At 36.3% G+C, this 19,574-nt stretch overlaps 1 protein-coding gene across 1 annotated transcript; it reads right to left on the bottom strand.

Moving 5' to 3' along the window:
• Positions 1–4,258: 4,258 nt before the first annotated feature.
• On the bottom strand, positions 4,259–9,305 carry LOC123559513 (uncharacterized). The gene is made up of 2 exons (XM_045351403.2): positions 8,833–9,305; positions 4,259–5,312 (listed from the first exon to the last, which is right to left on the bottom strand). Exons 1-2 carry the CDS (start codon positions 9,044–9,046, stop codon positions 4,456–4,458), a joined length of 1,071 nt encoding a protein of 356 aa, XP_045207338.2. The 5' UTR covers positions 9,047–9,305; the 3' UTR covers positions 4,259–4,455.
• Between the last annotated feature and the right edge of the window lie 10,269 nt (positions 9,306–19,574).

Here is a 19,574-nt window from a genome sequence, read left to right as displayed (position 1 = left end):
TAGACTTATATACGGAAAAGCTTTTAAAAACTTCTTGTCAATAACCTACAACATTCAAATTTGGACCACATGTATGGTTTTGAGTGGCAAGATGAACCTTGACATGAGTTGACCTTGATTTTGACCTAGTGACCTACTTTCACATTTCTGTAGCTACAACCTTCAAATTTGGACCAAATGCATAGTTTTGTGCACTGAAAAAAACTTTGACCTTCACATTGACCTAGTGACCTACTTTCACATTTTTGAAGGTACAGGCTTCAAATTTGGACCACGTGCATAGTTTCGTGTTCCAAAATGAAATTCGACCTCGATTTTGACCCAGTGACCTACTTTCACATTTCTCAAGCTACAGCCTTCAAATTTGGACCACATGCATGGTTGTATGTACCGAAACAAACTTTAACCTTTACACTGACCTAGTGACCTACTTTCACATTTTTGAATGTACAGGCTTCAAATTTGGACCACATGCATAGTTCTGTATTCGGAAATAAAATTTGACCTTGATTTTGACCTAGTGACCTACTTTCACATTTCTCAAGCTACAGCCTTCAAATATGGACCACATGCATGGTTTTATGTACCGAAACAAACTTTAACCTTTACATTGACCTAGTGACCTACTTTCACATTTTTGAAGGTACAGGCTTCAAATTTGGACCACATGCATAGTTCTGTATTCGGAAATAAAATTTGACCTTGATTTTGACCTAGTGACCTACTTTCACATTTCTCAAGCTACAGCCTTCAAATTTGGACCACATGCATGGTTTTGTGTACCGAAACAAACTTTGACCTTTACATTGACCTAGTGACCTACTTTTACATTTTTGAAGGTATAGGCTTCAGATTTGGACTACATGCATAGTTTTGTATTCCGAAATAAAATTTGACCTTGATTTTGACCTAGTGACCTACTTTCACATTTCTCAAGCTACAGCCTTCAAATTTGGACCACTTGCAGAGTTTTGTGTACCGAAATGAACTTTGACCTTAAGATTGACCTAGTGACCTACTTTCACATTTCTGTAGCTACAGGCTTCAGATTTAGACCACATGCGTAGGATTGTGTACCGAAACAAACTTTGACCTTGACATTGACCTAGTGACCTATTTTCACATTTTTGAAGGTACAGGCTTCAAATTTGGACCACATGCATAGATTTGTGTTCTGAAGTGAAATTTGACCTTGATTTTGACCTAGTGACCAACTTTCAAATTTCTCAAGCTACAGCCTTCAAATTTGGACCACTTGCATAGTTTTATGTACTGAAGTGAACATTGACCTTAAGATTGACCTAGTGACCTAGCTACAGCCTTCAAACTTGGACCACATGCATAGTTTTGTGTACCGAAATGAACTTTGATCTTGAGGTTGACCTAGTGACCTACTTTCATATTTCTGAAGCTACAGACTTCAAATTTGGACCACATGCATATTTTTGTGTTCTGAATTGAAATTTGACATTGATTTTTACCTAGTACCTACTTTCACATTTCTCAAGCTACAGCCTCGAAATTTGAAGCACATGCAAAGTTCTGTCTACCAAAATGAACTTTGACCTTGAAATTGATCTAGTGACCTACTTTCACATTTCTCAAGCTACAGCTTTCGAATTTAGACCACATGCACAGTGTTGTGTACGGAAATGAAATTTGACCTTGAGCTAGTCTTGAAATTTGGAACACACAAAAATGGCACATTGGTGGGTGCCAAGATCACTCTGTGATCTCTTGTTAAGTTAAACCGGGCCATAATTCAGCCAAAATCCTTGATAGCGTTATGTACTCTTGCCTAAAACTGGACATGGTGATGGTACACAAGTGCTGAAAGTTTCAAAAGGTTTTGTAAAAATGTGGACTGGTATAAAAACTTATGGAGTGACTGGCATCAGTGCCGTGGTGAGTAGGATAGCTCTACTTATTCCTCGAATAGTTGAGCTAAAAATAGAAAAATCTTTAAAAAATTCTTGGTCTTTATCATTTTCAAGTTTTTCAAATAAATCAATTCCTTCCAAGCAAATTCAATGTACTTTTTCCTCCAGAGAATGATTCCCTACAATGACAAACAACACAATAACTGACGTACAGAAGCAACATATAACCTCCCTTGAGCAACATCGGCAATGTCCGTTAGATTATAAAACAAAAGGACTCTGTCGGACACGATGGGAATATCTGATAAATAATGTATGCATGCACTGTTGAATGTCGATGGTACACAGACTTTACTACGGGATATAATGAATTGTGGACCTGCGATGTGTAAACAAAAGAGACAGTGTAGATGGCTACAGTTACAATTAATGTTGTTAGTTGCTGTTTATAAGCATTTCCAGTAAATTTTGCCTCTGTAATTTTCAAATTTGTGAAAGGTTCATACAAGGATGCTAGCGACCAAATTCAGTGAAAATCCAGAAAATGGTTCATGAGAAGTTGCTATAGTTCTTTTCTATTTTTCCAAAAATGCAGTCAAGTGGAACCATTTTGAATAAGTCTGAGAAAGATCCATGCAAGGATGCTACTGACCAAAAGTGGTGAAAATCCATGGAGTAGTTCATAAAAAGAAGCTGTTTGAAGGTTGTTCTTTTAATTTGGCTGTGTTGGATCTTGAATGAAGTCAGAATAAGAGTCATAACGGCCCTAGATCGCTCACCTGAGTTATACTGTTTGCTTGCACAGTTTTGGTAGATGTTTATGCATGGAAATTATTTTGATATAGTGCAACCATTTTCTAACTAGAACATTTTAAATGTTTCTACTAAATATAATTAAAAATATGATAGGGTAATTCATGTCTGTGTGATTTGGTAGGGTGGGGGGGGGAAGGGAAATGGGGTAAGAGGTTAAGGGAATTATAACATAGGGTACTAGCAGATAATGTCACAGAAAAAGACAATTAGTTTCTGCTTCATACATACAGGGGAAAGTGACCTAAATCTCTGGTGTTTTTGATGGATCTGAATAATTTGAACAATTTTCATACGTAGGAACATTTTGTGTTGAATTATTGAGCCATTTTTGAATGTTCCAAATTTCAAGACTAGCTCAAGGTCAAAATCAAGGTCAAATTTCATTTCGGTACACAACACAGTGCAAGTGGTTCAAATTTGAAAGCTGTGGCTCGAGAAATGTGAAAGTAGGTCACTAGATCAATTTCAAGGTCAAAGTTCATTTTGGTAGACAGAACTATGCATGTGCTTCAAATTTCGAGGCTGTAGCTTGAGAAATGTGAAAGTAGGTACTAGGTAAAAATCAATGTCAAATTTCAATTCAGAACACAAAAATATGCATGTGGTCCAAATTTGAAGTCTGTAGCTTCAGAAATATGAAAGTAGGTCACTAGGTCAACCTCAAGATCAAAGTTCATTTCGGTACACAAAACTATGCATGTGGTCCAAGTTTGAAGGCTGTAGCTTGAGAAATGTGAAAGTAGGTCACTAGGTCAAAATCAAGGTCAAATTTTATTTTGGAACACAAAACTATGCAAACCATTAGATGATGCTACATTACAAATATCAAAGCCCTAGTCTTTGTGGTTTGGACAAGACGATTTTCAAAGTTTTTCCCTATATAAGTCTATGTAAACAATGTGACCCCCAGGGCGGGGCCATATTTGACCCTAGGGGAATAATTTGAACATCTTAGTAGAGGACTACTAAATGATGTCATATACAAAATATCAAAGCCCCAGGCCTTGTGGTTTGGGACAAGAGGTTTTTCAAAGTTTTCCCCTATATAAGTCTATATAAACCATGTGACCCCCGAGGCAGGGCCATATTTGACCCCAGGGATATAATTTGAACAATCTTGGTAGAAGACCACTAGATGATGCTACATTCCAAATATTAAAGCCCTAGGCCCTGTGGTTTTGGACAAGAAGGTTTTCAAATTTTTTCCCTATATAAATTATAAAAATAAATAAAGGGCCATAACTTACTCAAATATTGTTCACCCAGTCTGATTTTCAGGGGGACACAACTAGGGTACCAATACATCATTCTGACAAAGTTTGGTCAAAATTCCCCACAGTAGTTTCTGAGGAGATGCGATAACGAGAAACTGTTAACGGACGGACGGACCAAGGATGCAGAGTGATTTGAATAGCCCACCATCTGATGATGGTGGGCTAAAAATTGAGCCTGCTGTTTTTGACTAGATTTTTAAAGTTTCCACTATAATACATAAAGGGAAAAGTGAAGACGCCCCCTGGTGGGCATTGTGTTTTGAACAACAAATAAAGCAAACACAAATATTAATTAAAGTTATACTATAATAATACAAAATGAAATGTAATTTGAATTTCACATGAAATTCAAATCAATTGTCCTACGAACATTAAACACATGCTATTAAATCATGTTGGCAATTCTGTTCTTGTGCCACATTTGTACGTATCCATACAGGTATATTGTGCAAACTCCTCAGTCCTTGTACTTTAACTGTTAACCTTTAGTCTTTAACAGACGGTTTTTTCGCCAACAAATAAACAACAATATCCAATGTCCCATTTTCCATAAACCCTGCATTAGCAAGATTGGTCAGTGTCATTAACTTCTCATATCCCCTTGCTTTTCCATCCAAAAACTCACAGTTGTTCATCCTTATTTTATAAGGCTGTCTTCCTACCCTACCAGTACATTTCAAAAAAAAAATTGCATTTACACAGCATGAACTATAATTATTATTTCTGGGAAATCTGGGATGCATATACAATGACAGACATCTCTCATCTACTCTTTTGGTCACTTGTACGTAAACTCGGAAACTGATATTCCAGAGTGTAACTGAATTACTGAATCTTGGCTCCTGTTCATCTAAAGAATTTATGTTTGGTTTGAATTTTATGACTGAACCTCTGACTTCTGACATTGAAGGCTGTAACGGCTCTGGTAAGTTTTTGTCCAGGTATAACTTAACCAGTTCCGTGCGCGTCTCTTCCAAAGTTTCACCTTGCTGTTTCAAAATATCCTTGTGAATTTGTAGAAGTGTCTCCGTGTCACTCACACCGGCTGCTGTAGATTCTATTTCCTTCAGTCCTACATCTGACAGCCGTGTTGCACACACTTTCCTGAGGCTCTGGAATTTATGCCGTGTTGCTAATCCGTGACAAAACATCACTTCTTGTGTTGATGGTCGGTCATTTATTAGGTGGGCATTTAGGAACCGCTTGCATTCTTTGATCAAAGATTTCACATCATATTCATCTGCCAAAGGTAGGACTTTATATACATTTCTTTTGTCTATCTTCTTCTTGGATTTTGGATAAATGCAGTGGAGAAACTCTTTGAAGTCTTCATACTTTTTACCTAAGAAAATATAACAATACACAAAATAATTTGTGCAAAAGTTAGAATCACAATATCTGTATAACAATAAGCATATTTTTGTAACTTTTTTCTTTTCATGCATGAATACAGACTTAATGAAATTGGTTAAAGAACATAAAACAAGAGGCCATTACAGCCATACACCAGTAACCTGAATATACACTGTTTTCATAAATCAAGGGCAAACATTCTAATTGTTATAACATTTTGCAAAATGAATAACAAAAGCACCCTTGTGCAGATCTCGAGCAAAATTTATACACTCTTGCGGCTCCTTAACGTTTAATTTAAGCTCTGGCAATCTCTAAAAGGGGCAATACAAAACCTCTCCAACTAACTGAATTTTCATGAAGATCCATTCAAAAGTATGGCCTCTAGAGAGGTCACAAGCTTTTTCTATTTTTAGACCTACTGACCTAGTTTTTGACTGCAGTTGACCCAGTTTCGAACTTGACCTAGATATTATCACGATGAACATTCAGACCAACTTTCATACAGATCCCATGAAAAACATGGCCTCTAGAGAGGTCACAAGGTTTTTTTATTATTTGACATACTGACCTAGCTTTTGTAGGCATGTGACCCAGTTTCAAACCTGACCTAGATATCATCAAGATGAACATTCTGACCAATTTTCATGAAGATCAATTCAAAAGTATGGCCTCTAGATAGGTCACAAGGTTTTTCTATTTTTAGACCTACTGACCTAGTTTTTGACCGCAGTTGACCCAGTTTTGAACTTGACCTAGATATCATCAAGATGAACATTCAGACCAACTTTCATACAGATCGCATGAAAAATATGGCCTTTAGAGAGGTCACAAGTTTTTTTTATTATTTGACCTAATGACCTAGTTTTTGAAGGCATGTGACTCAGTTTCAAACTTGACCTAGATATCTTCAAGGTGAACATTCTGACTAACTTTCATGAGGATCCATTGAAAAGTATGGCCTCTAGAGAGGTCACAAGGTTTTTCTATTTTTAGACCTACTGACCTAGTTTTTGACCGCAGTTGACCCAGTTTCGAACTTGACCTAGATATCATCAAGATGAACATTCAGACCAACTTTCATAAAGATCCCATGAAAAAAGTGACCTCTAGAGTGGTCACAAGCAAAAGTTTACGGACGCACGCACGCACGGACGACGGACGCTGCGCGATCACAAAAGCTCACCTTGTCACTTTGTGACATGTGAGCTAAAAATGCCTATAAAACAATAAAACTGCGCCCCATACATATTTTATAAATTTATCTTATACTTCAATGATTATCACAAGTGCAAAAATTCAGTAATGATTTACTGCAAAATACTGCTGCATTTATTGAAAATGTTATTGTCTTCCATCTTAGAAATCATTTAGATACGATTATGACCATTTTACATATTTTGCATTATTGTTATTGGTTTTATAGCTACTTCTGGTTATACGATGTTATTTATAGCTAGTCCAACTTGTGACGTAATTATCACTTTCATTTCATTTCAGTCTGTGGACGGACCGTCAGGGGAGGTAACTAGAGTCACAGATTGGGACTATATATACTATTAGCTAGATTTAGCTATAGCATATAGCTAATTTGTAACCAATATCCCTCCGCATTTGTTCGAGGGGATATGTTTCAAATCACTTTACAAAAGACGAACAGACTATTTCAAGATACAACCGCTCCATCATCATCATCATCATCATCTTCAGTAATTGCCTAACCCTAAAAGAGTATACTTGCGATTTAACTTTACTTTATATGCGATTAAGCTTTACTTTAATAAATTATATATGATCTACAAAGTCCTATGAGACGCAAAAACCTAATTCAAAAACACTTCACCTGACAGTCAGGGGTGTAATGCACCTGTCAATATTTTGCCCGTCCAGGGGGGCGGCGGGCTGACCCAAGGGAATTTGACAATTCAAATATTTTGTTGTCTAAATCCTCACCCTAGAGACAACCTTTTTTGTCTAAATCCCACCCTAGAGCCTGGTTGGTACATCAAATGTTTGTCAAATTCCCGCCTGTCGGGAATGGTCTTCTGTCTAAAGTCCCGTGTATGCCCGCCGCTCCCCCGGGCGGGCAAAATATTGACAGGTGCGTAACTGTTTCAAGTTATGTAACCTATTTCAGTTACTTTTTCAAGCATTTTATAACCTGTATTAGTTATAAAATATAGTTAACTCAGGTAAGCTATTCAAAAAAAGTCTTTTTGCTGTTCTCACCAAGTGACCTTTAAAGTGAAATTAGTAGCAAACTGTGGTTAATCAAAGAAGTATAAAATACATTATTATTTTTATAGCTCTTTGGAATAATCAAATTCTCTTTTAGTCTGATCATGACTTGATAAGCATAATGGGATGTTAAGAGTTTTATAGCTTTAAAACTTTTGCGTAAGACTTTATCAGCCTTGCGTAAAATTTTTTATTGCATACAGAAGCTGGAAAGATAAAAGTTCAAGGATTCAGGAGGATTCAGGAAATAATTGCATTACTGGTTGGGAACCATTTTCCGGACACATTTTCATATTACAGCTCCATTATTCCCTAAAAAAATATTTGACATAAATGAAGCTCACACTGCACAAACTTCAGCTCCTTCCACACCCGATGCTGTAATCAGCATCGCATTGTGACGTAAAATATGGGTTCCATGGGGCCTCAAATGGGGTCACTAAAATGAGTTATTTTTCCCATCAGGTAAACCAGTTTCCGGACAAATATTTTGACAGTGTTTTGTTGTTAATTTGATATCAAAATAAGTAATTAAACTATTTCTACACATTTCTTTATCATTCATCTCTTCAAAATTGCGCGCGAAACATAACTCGACTTTCAATAGCAGCTACGAAAGCAAACCGATGTTGACTATAAAAAACTCGATTTTCGTTCTATACTAATTCTTGATAATTCCAATAGATATAGAATAAAATTAGTGCAAAAATCGGCCTGCATCTTACGTAACTTTTAGCGTTAAATTAAAAGTAGAACATGTTATCAGCAGACAATCATTATGTAGTTTGATTATTTCTTCCCCACTTGATATCTCGACATGTGTGAACTACTGCGCATGCGCAATGCTATCTTCATGCCAGGTTAAGACAGAAAGTTGTTTTGTAAACGCAGGTGAGTTATCATCAAAAACCAAAACATTATACAGCCTTATAAAATAGTGGTTTGCTGTAGACATGAAGAACAAAAATCTAAATGATCTAGATGAAACAATTACATGAATTACAACGAAATAAAGCGGATATTACATGTGTCCGGAAACTAGTCCTGTCCGGAAATTGGTTCCCAACCAGAAGTCTCATTCAAAATGAGGAATTGGCACAGGAGGGCTTTAATTGTAATATTTTATGATAACTGAAACAAGTTATGAAAAAATAAGCAATAACTCAAATGGGTTATAAAAAGCGATAACTTGGAACAGTTACACCCCTGACTGCCTGAGGGACGGTTTCAAAACACTTTATTTGAACCTTTTAAAAAAATACTTTCCCTACCTGGCAAATTCACTTCTTTTTCGTCCCGTTCTCGGAAGTTGGTCCCAAACATAGCTTCAAACACGGGAGATTCCATGGCCAATATTGCCTTTGTCGCATGGAGGTGCTGTCCTTCCACAATAAATGTTACATCATCCCGCCATGTCTTTTTGGTGAAATCGTAACAAATTCCCGCTTCTTCGTCCTCCTCTTCACTTTCAAAAGAATTTTCCATTTTCGTAATAGTTCACAGTTAAAGAACTTTGTATACATTTATAAGTTCTCTCATCCAAAAGAATATTTGACGTTCATAGCTTAATTCCGGCGGAATACAGCGGATCTATGCTCTAGTAGGTAGATCTACTACTTGTTGAACACTTCTATTTATAGATACAGTACTGGTACGGGAAACCCGAAAAAGTTCTACGTGTGCAGTGGCATAGCTAGGACGGTAGCCTGTCTGACAATTTCTTTTTACCCTGTCACTTGCAGTATTTTCGACCCGATATCAGGGTGCCGTATATCTTTCTTGATATACCGTCGACAGTTAATCATGTGACCAGTGATATACGGTCAGTTGATCATGTGACCTTATGATCGATAAAATTTTGCAACGAAACCATCATCATTGTGTTGGAAATGTCCGAACTAAGAAAATAAGTGGTCAAATAATGAGTTTTTATTCAAAAACGAAGACGTTATTGCGATTTTGCCGGTAATCACGTCATTATATAAGTGACGTCATTACGAATATGACGTCATTAAAGCGGTTGTCGCACACTTGTTTTTGTAAAATAAATTGCCAAATATCGGAAAATGAAGTAATGACAAGATAAATAGAATAATAGGTTAGTGCCTAAGATGGAGAAAGTTTATCTGGCTCGGCTCCGGACGTTATCAGGTTCGCCTTCGGCTCACCCGATAACCTTCTCCACCTCGCCAGATAAACTTTCACATCTACGGCACTAACCTATTATTCTCTATTTGTTTCTAACTGCTAATTGATGCAGGGCCGGATCCAGACATTTTTGACCGGGGGGGGGGGGGGGGGGGGGGGGCACCAGTCTTGAACGAAGACATCAACGCCGAGGTAGGGGTTCAGGGGCGGATCAGATTGACTCCCCCTGAAAATTTGTGAAATACATGCATAAAATGGTGGCCTCTGGTGCATTTCTGGGTCTAAATTTTGAGGTACTGGAGAAGTAAGATACTCCCTTCTTGATTGGGGGGGGGGGGGGGTAGGGGGATCTCCCCCTGGAAAATATTGAAATACAGTTATGAAATGGTGGCCTCTGGTGCATTTCTGGGTCTAATTTTTGAGGTACTGGAGGAGTACAAGTCACTTCTCGGCCAACTGGGGGGGGGGGGGGGGCCCGGGCCCCCCCGGCCGGGCCCTGGATCCGGGCCTGAATTGATGATACCATTCTCTTCAGATATTCAAAAATCATTTTGGCCTATCACGTGTTTGAATGCCATATTTAACACTATTTAGCGCAAATTAAGTGGGATCTTTAAGCATAGAATGCCGGAATAGTACCGTAAATGATCTGTCAATTTATAAAATGATCCATACAGTTGCAAGATAGCACGGGAAAGGAAGTGTTACACGAAGGACGGAGTTCTTCTGATAACCTGTCATGTTTTCTTCTGATAACTGTTACGGAGTTCCTGGAAAACGATACTCAATACAGAGTTCTGATATCTGTATGACAAAACAAGGAATCGGTCGACGAAATAGTAATTATCAATCTTTAAAAAGAGAGAATGGGGTGTCAAACTAAAGTCTGATGATCAAGGTTGCCTAATGTTTTGTGCTATGCGTCAGAAAAAAAAACGTTTAGTCTAATAATCAGCGCCACTTCGAAATCAAGACATTCTGAGTAAAATATCGAATAGTTTGCTTATTTATACATATTAATCTACTCATCCACGTTCTTCATCCTCACCACATGCAATAGCCTAATTTTAGTGCAAAGCTGCAAACATAAACCACTATCTAACAATTTTATGCCCGATTTTCCGGCGAACGCCGTCTAAGAACGAATTCGTTACCTATGCCACGTGACTTCAGTTTGCAAATCATATATACGCATTATAGATAATTTATCAAAATGGAAGATTTATGCAACACTCTGCCTGATTGGACGAGAGTGTCAATTTCTTTCACTCTGTTGAATGTGCTACGCTGAGTGAAATTTAGACAAAGCGTTTATCCTAAACGACGATGTTCACAGTTTTAAAGCTAACTTTGGCTCAGTATATTTAGCAAGAATATTGATATATCTCAAAATGATAAGTAAGTTTAATAAATATGATAAAAACCTGTTCAAATACCAACATATATCAAATTAAAGAAAGAGCTGAATACGGTCTGCGTATCACATGAATAAGGGTCTTTGATGTAGAAAAGTGCTTTTTAAAAGATTTTCCTTGTTACAGTTGTCGTCTGTATATGAAAAGGTTTCTTGCTTTTGTGACTTATTTAGTTTGCATATTAAAATGAGTACTTGTTTGCTTTGATATATTTGTTATAAATTATTTGACTGATTTATTATATATGAATATTTTTCTTTAGTATGGTATGCATGGAATTGAACTCAGTTGAAATCTGTTTTATTATGTATATGCTATATAATGACTGAATCGCATAGTTTATCTATGTGATATGATTACGGTCAAACTTTGCTTATGAAACAGAAATATTGAAATAATTACAATTGTATGTTTTGCTTGACCTTCACTTTTTTATAGGTGTGACGTCATTGTCCAAAGATTCATGAATAGCGAATATGCATTTGTTAAAGCGGGATCAGTTGGCCTATTTTAGAAATAAATAAAAATAATAAATAAAAAATGCTTTAATTTATTTTTTCTCATGTATACTAATCAAACTTGATTTGTAGCATCTTTATTAGGCCCGCAGCCAAATTTGTTCAGCTGGGACATTTGACCCCCTTTAGGGGCTGCTAGAGCTAAAACTAGAAATGCCTTTATACAGCGTCTCATGAACAGCTTGGTGGATCTTTGTCATACTTGGTCTGGAGCATCATTATAAGGTCCTCTTCCAAATTTATTTATATAGGAACTTGGGCCCTATTAGGGACCACTATAGCTAAAAGTAGATATGCCTTTCTTCGCATTAACCACTAAAATGTAATGGATTTTTATCAAACTCGATGTGTAACAATATCATAAGGTCTCCTGCTATTTTGTTACAAATGGGGATAGGGACCAATTTAGCTAAAAATATTTACACGTTTAATGACCTCTTCTCATGAACCGCTTCATGAATCTTCATTAAACTACTGCTGTAATTATTCGTCTAAGGATAAACGAAACAAAATTGCAACCCTACGAAACCTTTGCGAAAAATTAAAAGAGAACCATTTAAGTTGTTAAAGTGCGGTGTTTAGTTTTGCAATTTGAAAAATGTTAGATGAAAGATGAATGTTAGATGAAAAATTCATAAACTTCTTTCCTTATTACAATTCGCCGACCATCATTTTTAAAGATATTTCTTGTTTCAAATGTTACGGAGTTCAGGTGATAACCTTGAAGATGTCACAGAGTTCTTATGATAACTTTTGTTAATACTGCCAGGATGTTTCTTGAGCACAGAGTTCTTATGATAACTTTTGTTAATACTGCCAGGATGTTTCTTGAGCTATGTCAAGAAACTTTTTAGCTAATTCTATTATTAAGAAAGGGTGTTAATCATGTTCTAATGTAAGATATTTATCCCAGGCAAGTATTGTGGTTATATAATGTATGCTATGAGTCTTTTGTAGAGTTTAAAACTATGTGCACTATAATGACATATATATATATATATATATATAGTAAAATACAAATGCAGTAGATTGTATTGTTCGTTCTATCAATGGATGTGCCATTGTTCGTGAACAACGGTTTACTGGATTCCGTTTGGATTGATCACTGAATTAAAAACAAATCCTTCCTTTATCTTTAATTTAGGGTACATCTAAATGCTGTTTATTCTGAAGTGGTTTATTTGCATTACTATGTATGACTGCTGTTGTCATCTCATGCGATTCAATTGTTTGTCTTGTTATGCATATTCATATTATGACCTCTACGTTGAGTTGATATGTGGAAGGTTGAAAAGGCCAATATGCTAGATGAAGCTTTAGATAATTGTCCCTTTTTCAGGATGCGACAGTCAGATGTAATTACTGTCACAAAAGATTCCTGACACCGTCCGAAGCAGTTGCTCATGATGTAAATATTCATCCTGAAAGGAAAGTCAAGATTACAACATTGAGGCCGTGTGGCAAAACTAAACCATGCGTGACCATGCTATGACAAGAAGGAAATGATTCTAAATTAAAATTGTTATTGTATACGATATTTGTTGATTAGGGACCATAATTTGCCACGCGACAGTAGATTATTCTCCATAATCAACAAAAATCGTACAATAACTAATTAATACGTATACTAAAACACACCAAAATTAAAGCTTCAAATGTACATGACAATATACATAATATTTATCAAGGATAATTGTGTGTATGCGATTTGGTTAATATTTATCGCATGACCATTTTCATTAAGTTATAGACCCAAAACATTTTACCTTAATCCGAACGCTTTCGCATACTATGTATACAGTTGTATTCATATCAATAAAGTTTCATAAAGAATGTAATAATGATAATAATAATGGTATATATTATCAGTAACATAATTATAACTTTACCATCATAATTCTTCTAATCCTTCATATAGTAGAATTTTAAAAACTGACGCTGAAAGAATACAGTCACAATGCGACATTACACAGAGGGTGAATTTAAATGTGACGGCGTAAATTCTGCGATAAAACTTTATTGGTATTGTCATAGCATCTTACAGAATGCATATATTTTTCAATGCTGAATTTCATTTAAAAATGTTCCGAAAAGCTACCACTGCAATAATTGTACACTGAACTTAGCCCTGGTGAAAGCTGCCAAATAAGCACATTACCTTTTTGCGAGAACCTCACCTGACAGGCTTATTTGTCAACTGCCCCGTTCGTTTGGGCACAGGAGTCTGAAGTTCTATCAATAAGACCATAAAAGTCTATCTTTACAAAAAAATACCCCCTATATATATGTTTATTTTATATATATATAGGAGGTATTTTTTTGTAAAGATAGACTTTTATGGTCTTACTGATAGAATTTCAGACTCCTGTGGTTTGGGCCCAGGAGAATAGCTTTCCGAGAAGCTTTAGAAAAACTTAGAAGAAAATCCCAATCGAACGGACGACTGTCGGAAGTGAAAAATATATCATTCCTTTTTAAATGTATTTTTTTCAGAGATTTTTTATTGTTAATGTGCTATTTGAAAAAGAAATTCTAAACAATTTATTTGTTCTAGTTTATTACTCAGTTTTGTAAGGTTTATATGTCGAACTGCCACCTTGTTTTGATCACGTGATTAACATCTCCGACTATCGGGTGGAAGACACAGAAGCTCGGCAGAACTCTTCTTATTCCGGCAGATCTTCCAAACGGGGCAAACGAACCCGCCAGTTGAACAATAAATTCATTTAATTGAACGAAATACATTTTAACGTGATTCAATTCATATGTATATCTTTGAATACAGCGAACAAAGAATAGCAAATATATATCTGTATATTTTTTTGTTGATAACTGAACCGTTTCCAACATTTGTAACAATAGTATTACACTATATTTCTTTATTTTAAATGAACAAATATTTTCGTCTTAGAGGATTTCAAAACTTACTTGTGGGCAAGCACATTGGGCCATTTTAAACTGGCTCACCGTAATTTGCGCTAGAAAGTGAAATCTAACGCCGTAAAATTAGTAGATTAGTCTAACGACACTATGGAGAGGTCTTGATAGACCTCTCCGATGACCCTTTTATTCTATACCTCTACCTTTGTGTTTGTTGTTTTGTTATTGAACGAAATTTTTAATTTTTATCGATATGAAAATGGAACTATGTGGAGATTTTATGAGTGGTATTTATAGAACTGTGTCAGGTCATGTATATTAATGAAAGTAGTCCGACAGCATATAATACGGAAAGTACAATACGGAATTTAAAAGGCACAAACCACTGTTGAAAAACGGCGTTAACATTGAAAAACGGCGTTAACACAAAACAAACAAACGAACACAAAACGGTTTTTTTCTGCTTGTTCATATTCAATTATGAAATACATGCCGATTTTTTACAGAATTTATATAGGTATATAATAAATAGATAGGGGAGGGCCCCCGATAATGTTGTTATAACTTCTGGCCCCACAGACACTTGGGGTTCGGACCTCCACACACCCCATTCTCCCTCCGCCCCTGGTTAAGTTTAGCCAATATATTTTAGCATTTTACCATGTATTGAGCATAGATGACGATCATAAAACGCATTTTGTAACAATTCAGTGTGTTTTTAAAAAATGCATTTTTACCATCAATGCTCTCAATATTACAAGATATGAAACATCTCACGACCACTAGGGAAACAATAGCCAGTTAAAAGTTTAAATGAACCCCTACCAATGAATCACTGGTATCAATCGTCAGATCTGTTGCCATTCTGTCAAATGACACCGGTCCCGACAACTGTCATTTGTATTCCAACGAGAGATCAATAAATAATATAAATCAATCTATCTAAATTCTATGGAACACTTCCTTGCGAATAGATCCCTGCTTTGAACTGCGCATATCGTTGCCGGGTACCAAAATTGATACCGTTTCGACTGCATTATACCGGATTATCGCTTCAGCACGTGTTACACGAGGTTTGTTTACATAAAGAAGTGATGATCTGGTTTAACATAGCCGTAAGAGTAACAATTTTGGTTCCCGGTTTATGACATGCGCTACACAAAGCGAGGGTCCAGCGCAAGCAAGTGTTCCCATTGTTCGTGCGATGTTTCATATCTTGTAGTATCGAGAGCATTGATGGTAAAAATACATTTTTTAAAAACACGCTTAAATGTTACAAAATGCGTTTTATGATCGTCATATATGCTTAATACATGGTGAAATGCTAAAATATATTGGCTAAACTAAACCAGGGGCGGAGAAGAATGGGGTGTGTGGAGGTCCGAGCCCCAAGTGTCTGTGTCTGGCCCAACCCTTTTGTATATTTACATTGATGTATTTATGTATGCTTCTTGTATGTATGTGTATTAAATATGTATATATATACAATAAAATATGATTCAACTAAACTAATGAATAGATTGGAAAGGTGCTTGTGTTGCCGTAACGCTATGGATGTTTACTAGGACACGCTGTGGAACAACCAAAAATGTCCAGTTCAGAAACAGCTGAGGCTACCTTGCTGCAATTTACACATCATGCATTTATAAAATAGTAATCAATCTTGTTCTGCCAAGTAAACAGCCTTAGATAACTTACATTTAAATTCAAACAAGCAAATTGTCTAGACACTTGCAAAATAACAGTGACAATCGGCCATTTTGTTTCGAAACGAAAGTATAAAACCTATTCCGTTGTTGGCGTCTTAGAATTTAATTTAAGTTATTTTAGGCTGTATACTAATTAGAATAGGATTGTTTACTGTTTTCTAAATGTCTGAGGTGTAAATGGCAGCAGGGTGGCTTGCATTGGTACTGAACTTGATATTTTGGTTGTTCCACAGCGTGTCCTAGTAAACCTCCATAGCGTTACGGTAACACAAGCACCTTTTCCATATAAGAGTATATATAGGAAAAACTTTTTTTTTCTTTTTTTTTTCGTTGTAGTATTGAAACAGTGGGTTTTTATGTTTGTTTTCTTTTACTTTTTTGGAGGGGGGCGGGGGGGGGGGGCGGCACCCATATGGGCACCAAGACTGGACGGGCACCTGTGTCTGGAAACCATTTTCAGTTTCCCGGACGTGTTCTGTGACCTTGACCTTTAACCTACAACACGGGTATGAAACGTTGCCTTGGCGCAAAATGTGCTCCGCTAAAAGGAATGCATCGCGCTTCAGACTGCGCAGGCATTGAGCAGGATGTGTACAAATATAACGGGCACGGTGAGTAAAATTGAATATTTTTGGTTATCTTCTTTTTACAGTAAATTTTTTTGAGAAATCAAGGAATGCAGCGGGATGTGGTTGTGTCTTGCCGACAAATCCATGCCCAGGTTGTGAAGAAATTTGTAATATTGTTAGTTTGCGCGTGTTTTTCATCGGGTATAGTAGCGTTAAAATTACAGAAGCAGTGAATATTTCGAGTCATTTATCTCCTGCTAAGAAAAGAATGGTGTATTTCTGTGTATATTATATTAAGACATGGTATCTGATTGACTGAGATATAATACATGTCCAGGAAAAGATATATCCCTCGTTCTGTCGACTTTTTAGTCAAGTGCTGCTGGCATCTCGATGGTGCCGCAGGCATCGTGAGGGGCGCAGTCATCTTGAATACTACTACATGAAATTAGTCGTACGTGTAATGTCGACCAACTAACATGTATATAAGTACAAAAACATCACATTTAAGTACAAAAATGTCACTTACAATGTTTTTCGTTCAGTTATTGTGTAAGACAAATCTTCTCAATCTGATCTTAATAACATTAATAACTTTTAAAGAAGTTTGCAATCTTTTTACAGATTTTATTTTTTCACTCTTTTGGGAGTGGGACCAGGTCCCTTCCGCTTGTGAAAATCACGCCTTTTTGTATCAAAATGGGAATAATTTTCTCCTAAAAAACAAAATTCAATTACCAAACAATTCCACTGGAGACCAATATTGATGCCTAGACTAAAAGCAAAGAATGATAACCAGCATTGGAGCATAAAAACTGTTGTATCTCTGTTAATTTTCAACCAGTTTTGATGTTTTTATTTCAGCATGGTGTGTTGGAATTTTTCTTTACAATTTGGGAGAACTGCTTTTGATTTGGAGATGGGTCGAATTTCAACCCCAAAATAGGCGGGGGAAAAAAGGAACGTAAAAAGACAAAAACCCGTAATAACATAAAACTACTCTCACTCATACCGTTCCATGATTTTCTTTAATGGAATATCAGACCCAATCCACTGCTCTCTGAACTCATTTAGAAGTTAGCACTAAAAGCAGAATATTTAAAACGATACTCTTCCCAAATTTTGTTTGGAAAAGAACAAATGAAATTATCGATGAGAGTAAATTGTAGTAAAATGTATCATTTGTTTTGTATTTTCAGACGGATGTACATGTATTCAGAGTATTGAAAGGAAGTACAAAATCAAGCGTCACGTAAACGTTACAGAAAGTGCACAAACCTAAAGAATATTTAAACGGCAAGGCGTGAGTAAACCACATTTATATTTTTTGTAAAGTTTTAGAAATTGTTAAATCAAGTCAAGTCCCAGAGAAAGACATTTAGATAATCCTTGTAAAAGTATATATTCGAAATATCTCGAGAATGTTTTTAGAACTGTTCTGTAAATTCCATATAGGCTTTTTGGGCCAAAATTCGGCCCATCTCCAATAAAAATAGTACTCCCAAATTGTAAAGAAAAATTCCCAAACTCCATGCTGAAACAAAAACATAAAAAAACTTGTTGAAAAATGAGTTATAACAGTTTTCTGCTCCAATGCCGGTTTTCATACCTTGCTTTTAATCTAGGCATCAATACAGGTTACCAGTGGGATTGTTTAGTAATTGAATACATGTACTGTTATTTTAGGAGAAAAATGATTCTTAATTTGAAACAAATTGACGTTATTTTCCTAAATGTAAGGGAACTGGCCCCATCCCCGAAACAGGTAGAAAAAACGATACTGCAAACATTTTTTAAAAGCTATCAATGTTATAAAGATCATATTGAGAGGATTTTTACGCAATAACTGAACGAAAAACATTGTAAGTGATATTTTTGTACTTACGTACATGTTAGTTGGTCGACATTACACGTACGGCTGACTACAAACGTACTCAAGATGACTGCGCCCCTCACGATGCCTGCGACACCATCGAGATGCCTGCGGCACTTAACTAAAAGGTCGGCAGAACGAGGGGATATAACTTTACCTGGACATGTATTATGTCTCAATCGATAAAATGCCATGTATTTAATATAATATACGACAGGAATACATCGTTCTTATTTAGCAAGAGGTAAAATGACCCGAAATATTCACAGACACTTGGGGTTCGGACCTCCGCACACCCCATTCTCCCTCCGCCCCTGGTTAAGTTTAGCCAATATATTTTAGCATTTTACCATGTATTGAGCATAGATGACGATCATAAAACGCATTTTGTAACAATTCAGTGTGTTTTTAAAAAATGCATTTTTACCATCAATGCTCTCAATATTACAAGATATGAAACATCTCACGACCACTAGGGAAACAATAGCCAGTTAAACGTTTAAATGAACCCCTACCAATGAATCACTGGTATCAATCGCCAGATCTGTTGCCATTCTGTCAAATGACACCGGTCCCGACAACTGTCATTTGTATTCCAACGAGAAATCAATAAATAATATAAATCAATCTATCTAAATTCTATGGAACACTTCCTTGCGAATAGATCCCTGCTTTGAACTGCGCATATCGTTGCCGGGTACCAAAATTGATACCGTTTCGACTGCATTATACCGGATTATCGCTTCAGCACGTGTTACACGAGGTTTGTTTACATAAAGAAGTGATGATCTGGTTTAACATAGCCGTAAGAGTAACAATTTTGGTTCCCGGTTTATGACATGCGCTACACAAAGCGAGGGTCCAGCGCAAGCAAGTGTTCCCATTGTTCGTGCGATGTTTC

This window comes from Mercenaria mercenaria, chromosome 10, assembly GCF_021730395.1.
Source record: "Mercenaria mercenaria strain notata chromosome 10, MADL_Memer_1, whole genome shotgun sequence".
Classification (NCBI taxonomy): domain Eukaryota; kingdom Metazoa; phylum Mollusca; class Bivalvia; order Venerida; family Veneridae; genus Mercenaria; species Mercenaria mercenaria.
Note: the sequence above shows the minus strand (reverse complement) of the source record. Positions and strands in the feature narration are given on the sequence as shown.

What these genes read in the sequence shown, in the direction of transcription:
- LOC123559513 (XM_045351403.2), bottom strand. Translation starts at nt 9,046, where the DNA reads ATGGAAAATTCTTTTGAAAGTGAAGAGGAGGACGAAGAAGCGGGAATT. An exon ending in AAAAGAAGTGAATTTGCCAG is followed by an intron (nt 5,313 to 8,832) that starts GTAGGGAAAGTA and finishes ATATTTTCTTAG; the next exon opens with GTAAAAAGTATGAAGACTTC.